This window comes from Micropterus salmoides, unplaced genomic scaffold (assembly GCF_014851395.1).
Source record: "Micropterus salmoides isolate LMB-PRFRI ecotype aquatic unplaced genomic scaffold, ASM1485139v1 Ms_hic_scaffold_4, whole genome shotgun sequence".
NCBI classification, from domain to species: Eukaryota; Metazoa; Chordata; class Actinopteri; order Centrarchiformes; family Centrarchidae; genus Micropterus; species Micropterus salmoides.
The window spans coordinates 33,520,099-33,530,554 of record NW_024043372.1 but is presented as its reverse complement, the minus strand read 5'-3'; the positions used below and the strand labels follow the sequence as shown (position 1 = coordinate 33,530,554).

The following is a 10,456-nucleotide window of genomic DNA, read 5'->3' as shown; positions in this document are numbered from 1 at the left end:
CTATAAAATCAGTTTTCATTCATAAAGGAATAATGGCCCTCTTATTAATCTTTAAAATTGACTGTAATCTTCCATCAAGTGACCCTCATCCTTATTATCACCAAACAATTTACACTACACATGATAGCTGCAGGAATCTTTGTAGACTCAATAAAGACCTTAGTCAACTCAGTGGTGAAAGAAGGATTCAGATCTTTTACTTTAGGCAAAAGTAGCAATAGGCCTAGCACAGTTTGTGGACAAGTAATGAGACGCAGATCAGCTGTCCCTGGTGTTCACTTGCATCTTTAACATCTCACTGGAGACAGGACCTGCTTCAAATTGTCCCTGTACCCAAAAAACCAAGGACCACAGGACTTAACCATTACAGACCCGTCACCCTGACCTCGGTGGTAATGAAGTCATTTGCGGGCCTTGTGTTGTCCTACCTCAATACCATTACAGACTCACTGCTGGACCCCCTGCAGTTTGCCTACAGAGCCAACAGGTCTGTGGACAGTAAACATGGTCCTTCACTTCATCTTGCTGCACCTGAACTCTTCAGGAACCTATACCAGGATTCCAGCTCTGCCTTCAACACCATCATCCCGGCTCTGCTGCAGAACAAGCTCTTCCAGCTCAGTGTGCCTGACTCCACCTGCAGGTGGATCACAGACTTCCTGTCTGACAGGAGGCAGCACGTGAGGCTGGAAAAACATGTCTCTGACTCTTGGACCATCAGCACCGGTTCCCCTCAAAGTTTGCAGATTCTTAAGACACTGTCTTAAGTGTCCTTCCGCTTACTGTGCACCATAACCCAGGACCTCAAGTGGGTGCTGAACATCAGGCCAGGGTCCATCAAGACCAAAACCTCACGCCATAAGAGCAGTTTCTTTCCATCTGCAGCTGGCCTCATCAACAAGGCCCATGGCCCCCACTGACACTCACTTGAATCCACGACCTTCTTGCTGTGAGGCGACAGTGTTAACCACTGCACCACCGTGCCGCCCCTCTTAAATATTTAATATTTTAATATTTATATATTTTATGTTTATTGTTATGCACCAAGTCATCAAAGCAAATTCCTATGTGTAAATCTACTTTGCTGATTCTGATTCTGATGATGAGTCCCTAACTATTTACGCCCTACTCTCCACCGTCTTTGCTGGTCAAGTGACCACAAAGTCAACTTTGTTCTTGTTGTATGATTTCTTTCTGCAGATCCTCCATATAACTCGAGGGGATAAACACTCAATTTGAAGGCATGATAATGGTCCCTTTCACATCTTTTCAATGGGAATGTTTAGGCTACTTCTTTCTAAGTTTTGCCCTTGTAATTTGTGATTAGAAATCTTAACAGAAGCTTTGATGTAGGAACCCATGACCATCCCAGGCCAGTGTCCAGTAAACCTGTTCCATGTATCCACACCACAGTGTAAAAATCAAGGCCTGCATTCAAAATCCTATCTAAAAGATTGCACATATAAGTGCTCACTATGCAGCAGAACAGCATGTGTCAGTAATGTTATGCCACTTTAGCTCAACTAGACTAGGCTTTCATAAAAACATTTCTTTTGCTATACCGACACATCTTCATATAGGCTATTGTTGTTGCATATTACCGTGTGCTACCTGTCAAAACATTTTTATTGCCAGTTTGCACTTTGTACTACGGTAAAACATGGACGCTACATCCAAGCGCTGTCAGTGAAGCTTGTTGGGATAACTCAGTGCTTCTCTGGTGAGTGTGTATCTTTGTTAACTGTATGTAAAACGCCTATGCTTTAGTGACGGTCACTGACGGGATTCAAACAGTCCATTCCCACAGTGTGCATCTGAATAGAAGTGGCGATAGTGTTGGGTAGCGGAACCGTAATCTTTCAGCTAACTGCTGCTACGTTAGCTGAAACACGAGGAGACCAATCATGTGTTAGCTTAGTTTACAGGCTAGTAGCCTTCTAGCCCTAAAACCAAACTTCTTTCTAAAAACCTGTCAACTCAGTATTACATATAGCCCATCAACAGATACGGTCACCTCATAGATAACCACTTAATGTTGTTTAATTGTTACAGTCTGTGGTTTAATTCGGGATGCACAGGTCAATAAAATACTACGATATAACGTTATTCAAAACGTTACCTTGAGCATTTTAATACACGCCAAGTCCGCAACTTCCTTTACTAAAATAACGTAGACAAGATAAGATTGTAAGACTATGTTAAACAATACATACTTAAAAAAACAGGCAGAGGGAGTTTCATGCCGTTATAATTAATTAAACGGGTTAAGCAGTGTTTTGAAAGGTAAAGTTACACACAAACAAAGACCTTTTTAAATGTCCAGATTGTCGAATGCAGTTTGGTATCTCTTTCCAAACAAGCCAAAGTAAAGACACCTTCGGTAAGTTGCTGCATAGGAAGCAAGTCGTCACGTTTTGCACAAGCTCTGTGTACAGTTCTCACTATCAAGTGTGGCGCACGTGTGTGGGCTTCTTCTCTCATCTATAACAACATTTAATAGAGTCAACCACAAGGTGGCATGATATAGTCAGCTCAGCCGTCATTTATTCCAGCAGACTGCTGCGGAATGCAATCCTGTACATTATTACTGGAGCTTCAGATTCTTCCTGTCATTGATACTACAGGTCTGTGTTACATCAGTATTGATCATGATCACCCCTGCGTTTGACCTGAGCCAAGATCCCGAGTACCTGATCGTCAGCATCCGCGTACCCTACACCAGAACCTCAGAGTTTGACCTCTACATTGATGGAACAGATTTCAAGTTCTATGCTAAGCCCTACTTCCTCAGGTGAGTTGACCAATACAGAGAAACTGATGCAGCTGTGTGCCTCCTGTTGAAACCTAACTTGGCTGAAAGAGGGGGCAATGAAAGCAGTTAATTAATGGGACCCATCTATCTCAGACTTCGCAGTGATTTATTTTTTGACCATCTCAATATGAATAGAAAAGTGACAGGATCAAACAAATGGGCTGTAACCATCTGGGTCTGTGTATGCTATTTTCAGATTATCTCTTCCTGGAAGAATTGTGGAGGATGGGAGAGAAAAGGCCACATTTGACATTGACAAAGGTAGGTCACAGTATTTTATGATGAAAACTCCTACAATGGTGGTAAAGCAGCGTGGCTTGTCATATTACTTGTACGGTGATGTCACATAACAAAATGCCTTCTGAGGTTTTTCACTGAATGCAGCTTTGTGGGAGCAATGCTCATTTAGCATGCACACAACCTGGAGGAATAAACACTTCCTACAGCTTTTCCCTTATTTGATTATTTTTGGAAAGAAGTAAAAAAAAAAATTAATAAATAAATAAAAAAAGTTCTAACTGATATCTTCCATTCGTTGTATTTCTTATGTGCTTTTTTTTTCAACACTGTGAAACAAGTAAAACCTATTTTTTAGTTTTTTCCTCCGGTGTTTGTCAGAATGTGTTGACCTTTCTTTCAACAAGGGACAGCAGTTTTCTAGTATCTTTTTTTGTTGTTGTTTTTTCTCAAAGTTGCACAAATGCTATCTCAGCATATTGAATTCCCCTTCACACACAAACACTAGACCATATACCTTATCATACATTCCTCCAATATGCATGCTTAGCAGGCGTTGTAAAAAGCAGTGTAATCGTTTTGGCATTTTCACCTTTATCGGATAGTTTTATAGTGAAGTATAGAGAGAAAGAGAGGCGTATGACATTGACCAAAGGTCCCTGACTAGGATTGAACCGGGGACGTTGCAGTGATATGGTATGCGTCTTAACCATTAGGTCACCGGGACTCCCCAAATTTGTGTAACTTGACTGGGTTTCTTGTCTTTATTTGGTCATCTTGTAAAAAGTGGACGTTTCAGTGAACAACTTTTTTTACAGTGATATCACATTGAGATTGAGTCTCAATGCGGTCTGCAACTAGGATAAGTCCAATGATGTGCATGTGGGTTTCAGGACAACAACACACATATATGTTTAAAACTAAAATAGATCTGTTATAGCTGGAAACTTTAGACATCTTGGCATTTAAATAAACATACATGTGCTTGCTTTGCATGACATTGGCGACCTGTCACACTCTCACCAGGCACTGACTGAAAAATGGTTGTAGTAGCAGTCAGTGATTGATCCCCGGGGTGTCTTTTAGTTTGTGCTTGGGTCAATCAGCCAGGGCCACTTAAAGGGCCACTGGAGCCAGCTGCCATGTCATAATGATTACAGCCTGCAGGCAGCCTGTAATGTCTCTTGTCACAGTGACAGTGAGAGAGCTCATGGAGGATGTTCTATGTTGTTCTGTTATTTCTAATATATAACGAGCAAATTAAACATCACAGTGACTGTCAGGGTGTCTCTGTCACTGTGATCTGTCTTTCAGTTCCTGTTTCACATAATCTGTTCTAACGAAGTTGTCTTTATGGAGGCGTCTGCCTTATGAGCTCTGACACCTCATTGCCCGTCTGTCAGCATGGCCTCCGTTAACACGCTGTGTCCAAATAAGCCTGTAACATCTGCTAATAAAGCTCCGCTAATGAGTGTCCTTGTTTAGACTTATAATGAGCATTCATTAAGATCCCTCTTTCAGGCTCTGCATTCTGCAAGGCCCGCAACTCAAGCAATTAGTCAGCCTCCACTGTAAAGCACATCTAAGCTTGGGTGCGTTGAAATTTTATGAGGCCTTTAGGCTGCCATCACATTATCTGTGTGGTGTGGCCAAATCAGTCTGAGTCATCAATCATGTGTTGCCTGCCATGTGTTAATAGCAGTTTGTAAAGAAACAACTTCATTTGGATGTATTGCATGCACAGTTGGCCAGATTGATTGAAGGGGTACTTGCTTTAAAATTAAAATCTCCTTTTAAAGTGATTCCTCTTTCAAATTAGTGGTCTCACACTTCCTTCTGTCATGTTTTTGTCTTCCTCTCCTCTCACATGTAGTGAATCTTAAGTGTGAGAATTTCTTTTTGGACACGCCACATGTCAGTTTGTAGAGAGCATTTTCTCTTTTCTGTCACTAAAACAACTTCTAAATTTATATATATTATAACGTATATGTAATAATAATAATAATAATTCACCTGTAATGAATGTATTATTAATGTCATTTATAGAAAAATAATTAAAAAACAAATATTGTTGGGTTGAAAGTAATGCCTGTTTTCATTATCCATTTCCATCCATGTCTTTCATGTCTTTAATAGCATTGTATGAAATGCAAAAACCTAATATAAATTCTGAATTTAAATGACTAAAGCCTCAAGTGACGTATGTTACCCAGTGACTAGTCACAAAAATATGTGAAGCACATACTGTAAAATGACATTTGATAAATGACAAAAGCATTGATTGGTCATCTAAATGATGAATGTGGTTGATTTTAATTGGTTCATTGTTTCAGTACTATCATTCAGTGTATAAAATAACAGGCAGGATTGTTTGTAATGGTTAAAAAACACCCCTTACTTCAAGCCCAATCTTGCTGCAGGTCTCTTCACTCTTCGGGTCCCTAAGGAAACAGCTGGAGAGCACTTTGAAGAACTACAGATGCTGACAAGTCTCCTCGCACCAAAAGGCTCCCGTTCTGCAAAACCGTTGATAGAGGACTTAAGCGCAGGTAAGTCAAATCAATACATCAGTTTAATGTCTTTATTAACTGGCAATCAATCATTTTACGGTCTAAAGATAGGAAATATACAACAGAATGGTGCAGAATTACTCTCAACCATAACTTCTTAAGGATGCAGTGAAAACGTGGGAGAGGATGAGGATGAAGATGAGGAAGAATTTGACTGGCAGGTTGAGCAGGAGGTGTTCAAGGAGAGCACTGAGGAGGAGCTGAGAGCCCAGCAGAAGTATGGTTTTGGCAATCAGAGGTCTGGAGTGTTTGCAAGATTACAGGTGAGGTTACAGATAATGATTTTTTTCCCACAGCTGTGAAATCCATGTAGCTTTCATGAGTAGATAAAAATGCTCAGTAGGACGTTTTTTTGATCATACAACTAAAGTTAGGATGCCATTGCAAGGTCTCATATGTTAGTCCTGTCCTGACAGGAGGAACTGAGCGATGTGACTGATGTCAAGAACCCAGAAGGAACTTCAGCAGCAGAGAGGAGGCAGGCACGGCTGGACGCAGAGGCATCTGCTTTTTCTCCTGACCACTACCTGTGAGTTAATCAAAGTCAAACCCTTCGACTCCCTAAAACATGGCTTTCCCCCACCCCAGGGCTGTGTGCTAACATCTCTTTGTTATTGCAGGGCGGATTTGTTTGAGAATGATGAGATAAAGGGGCTTCTGAAGTTTAGGCCATGGTGGGCAAAGCTGAGTCCTTCTACTGAGCAGGGGGGAGAAGCTGGTGAGTTCAAGTTATCCCTTCATGATCTTTAAAAAAGGGCTTAATATGAATTCTCTCGCTAGGATCAGTCTAATATATGGGTGTTTTCAAAAAACAGTAACACGAATTTACACGAATTAGTTATTTTTTATTAAATGCTACCAGTGAACTGACAAATTATATAAAAAAACAAAAATAAGTTAAAATATAAAGAAAGTTTAATATAAAGATGCTAAACAGAAATGGGTGGAGTGCATGTGAATTTGTACTTTTTTTTTGCGCTTTTCTGAAGTTCTTGGATTGCCACCTTCAGTTTGCACTGTTATGATCAACTTTAAAAAAATATATTATAATTGAAAACATTTTATTTGTCCTTAAAGTGGGATGCATATCATATATCACAGTTAAAAGTAACAAAGTAGTGACTGAAGGCTACCAGAAGATGGCATGTGTGTGGCAATAATTGAGAGGACAATCATGCATTGTTTGTTAGTATTATTTTACAACATTAAAATACTCTTATTGACCTTTTATAACTATCCCCAGTAGTACTATTCCAAAACTTTCTCTAATAGTACTGTCCCTTGAAATACTGTATTATTCCAAACAGGAATCTGTTGGCTGGGATTGATGCCTGCAGGGCACTGACATTGTTCTCTGACAATATATTAATCCCCAAAGGACACGAGTCTTTTCACTGCCTCCTTCTAGTGGAAGGTCAGCTAGAAAGCTACAGAGCTGCACTTCCTGCCAAAGTGCCTCAGGGCTCTTCAACAGGAAAGACACTTTCCATTATGAGAGACTGAACTTGGACCTCCTCTAATCACCACATCTCTCTGCTGCCGGTTGACATCTGCTGAGTTAGAATGCGACAACTCCAAAAAAAAAAGCCAGTATTTCTACGGTTTTCTTTTTGCAATCACTTCCTATCTATTTCAAAGCCACGGCTCATTTACTTAGATTGAGACGTGCTGCGTGTTGACTGGAGCCTCCCAGCTTCATTTCTCCGTTCAGCCTCTTGCATAGGAGCGATCGCTCAGCACTGCGAGAGACTATTTAATTGTGCCATCCGGCTCCGCTATCAGCCTGCTAATTCCTGCACTTCCACTGTCTAAGCAGTCGCATGGCTCATAGCCACAGCTTATGTGTAGTGCATGGGTGTAGTACTCTTGAGAGAGGATTTAGATTAAACAGATAGCATTATCACAGGAGGGAGTGCTGCTGGTCGAGTCTCCACCAGCGAGGGCCCGATCGCTGATGAGCAGACATCAGTCAGCAAAGCAAAGGCCATTAGTTTAGCCTCCATAGAACATTATGGTTCCCCGTAGCCCTGCCAGCTCCCAAGTCTCGTTTTGCATTCTAAGACAGAGTGGCTCATTCGGGAGCCCGGGCGTAGCTAAATGGGCCAAATTAAACTTAATGGCTTGATTGACAGGTTGAATATTATTAGCCTCAGCTGAGTGTGAAGAATGGCGTCAGTCCGGAGATTTAAGAGTCTTGCCGTCAAATCTTTAAAGTGTGCTTAGGATTTTAACTGTTTGTCGTATATTTAAAATGGCAACTACAACTCCTTCATGTGGGTTTTTAGACTTTCCCCCCATCACTTCTGCTAAGTCTGATATATATGTCACCTGACAGATGGATGTGGACACAAGTGCTAATGAAGTAGAAACGGGCCCCTTTGTGCTCTCCAGTGTCAGGGTCAGCACACTGACAGGCCACAGCTGTCCACTGGAGGCCAGGCTAAATGGTCCTGACAGCTTGGTCTCTCTCTACCTGCTACACTTTGTTATGGCTGGCTTTTGAAAGCTGACCTTTGGCTAAGTTAGATAGCACTACTGCTGCAACACCCAAGTTTACAGTTTGAGCAGACTGCGTCATTAAATGTCCCTTTGATTTGATACTTGACATGATCACACTGTGCGTATGCACAAGATTAACTGTATCTGCCATCCAAGGTCATATGTTGACCTCAGATTTGTGGAATTCTGCAAGTGTTTTCCAAGCCTCAGCAGTATTTTGACAAAGCATATTTACTCCATGCCATCAGGCCATCTGGACCTGTAGAGAGCAGCGAAGAGCCAGGCTGCCGTTCCAACTAGAGGAATTAGGTCAGAAATTAATTTGCAATCATACTCACACACTGTTTGCTAATGCCCATTATAACTGATTGGCTCCGTAGCTGAGATGAATGAATGTGGTGTAAATCTATCAAGTCTGCTCACCTCACAGGGTTGGCTGCAGAATTAATAGAATATACATGGCAATGATGAGGCTGCAGGGTCCAGCCTGCGAGAGGGTGGGCGCTCTGTCACTGTTTAGATTTTGCATTCACTTATTGTGAATATCAGTTTTTAATTGCAAAATCTGAGTGTACTGTGCAACATCAGTCTTTAGAACAGACGTCCGCTGAAACACTGCGTTATGTCAACATTTGTAGACTAATTATTTATTTATGTGTGTGTGTGTGTGTGTGCGCGCGCGCGCTTAAAAAAAGTAGTTTGGCTTGTCTTTGATTATCCTCTTGTAATTGTTAGACTTGCAGTTGCCTCTGATTGTAGCTCAGCAGCAGTCATTGAACAAACCTGTTTTGACTGGCGGGTAGGTAGGATGAATTATAAAGAGATTAGAGACTCTGGAGGTGAATATTGGTGTGTGAACGTGTGTGTCACACATACACACAAGGTCTCACTCACTTCTCTGTGTAAATATGTTGACCATTGCATCAATGATTAAAGACACATTGACTCTATTTCCACACTCCACTGGTATTTGCTCTGAAATGAACAGTCCTTGAATGGTTAATTGTTGGACTTGGCACATTACCTGAGTCTTGTACAACAGTAATAAAAGGTGTTGCCAATTCTAAGAATGAGTGTGTGTGTGTGTGTGAGAGAGAGAGAGAGACTCTGGGTGCACATTTGCTTGCATATCTGTTTCTTGTGATTGTGCAAATTAGTATGTTAAATTTGTGTGTGTGGGGGGGGTGGTATGTATTCTCCCCTTCTCTGAACGTGTGTGTCTTTGAATGTGTTTGAAGACGAGGTCTTCGTGTCTGCCTGTGTGTGTGTTCTGCTCGGCTGTGCTCTCCCGCTGCAGCTGCACCGACGAGGGACTCAGGTAGCGTCTGCAGGGAGCTAAAGCCTGACGTAATGCAGCAGGAATCTCCTTCCCAGAAGAGCCAAGTTCCCACTGCAGCCAGCGAAATAATGTAGCGTGCGCGTGTGTGTGCGTGTGTATATTGAGTGTGCCTGTGTGTGTGTGTGAGCTTGTGTATATGTATACGTGCTTCAGCCGAATACACACCACACATCAGTGGCTCAGTGCAGGGACTCTCCTCTCCTCATGCAGAGAGAGGAATTGCTTTCAGCTGTTTTATAAGCTGCCGGGAGAAAGAAAGAACTGAGTTACAGCACGTTCCTGTAGACATTCAGTTGTGCGCCTTTCAATACTGAACGCTGCAGATAGCTTAAATGGGATTGAAGTCTGTTTGTGCCGCCCTATTAGGCTTGCCACAGATCCCCATTAAGCAGATGTCTCTTTCAAAAGGCAACCTTTAGTGAATTTGCAGAGAGCAGGAAAGTAGAGGTTTTGAGATGTTTTCATGTGAGAGTTACTGGGAAATACATGCAGTGGACAGCTCCATGTACGTCAGGTCATACCTGGCATTAGAATGCATCTCCACATGCGTTTCAAGTGATTCTGATTCTCACTCCCTCTCTGTATGCAAATGGTCGCATACATCATTTCTGTTTGCAGCGACCACATGCAGTGTTTGTAACCTGAATTTTATGAATTTACTGTTTACCAAACCACAAATTGATTTAGGTTGGAAAAATGATAAATACCACTGGAGTGGAGTGTTTCTCGAGGCTGGGCTTCACTAATCACTGTACAAAACCTCCACAACTTTCTAACTTTATTCACTCAATTTGGAGAAACGGGAACATATTTCATAGAAAAAATATTTCTTGCTCAACCCCCCGTGTTCGCACTTATTCTAAACAAAATGTAGCCGTGCAGCAGGACTGTGAACTGCTGTTGTAGAAAATCACCTGCAGCTGGACAGTTGATTCCTGATTACCATTATTGAGACATAGAGAAGGAGTCTGTTTCATTACATACTGTGTATTTCAATTT

General features: G+C 41.7%; 1 protein-coding gene across 1 annotated transcript in view; it reads left to right on the top strand.

Annotated features, from left to right (window-relative positions):
* Nucleotides 1-1,651: 1,651 nt before the first annotated feature.
* Nucleotides 1,652-10,456, top strand: part of shq1 (SHQ1, H/ACA ribonucleoprotein assembly factor) — a 31,650-nt gene continuing 22,845 nt past the window's right edge. The window contains 7 exon segments of the mRNA XM_038697073.1: nt 1,652-1,720; nt 2,625-2,791; nt 3,009-3,073; nt 5,470-5,598; nt 5,722-5,882; nt 6,036-6,148; nt 6,240-6,337. Of these exon segments, the coding sequence (XP_038553001.1) occupies nt 2,649-2,791; nt 3,009-3,073; nt 5,470-5,598; nt 5,722-5,882; nt 6,036-6,148; nt 6,240-6,337 (709 nt within the window). The 5' untranslated portion in view covers nt 1,652-1,720; nt 2,625-2,648.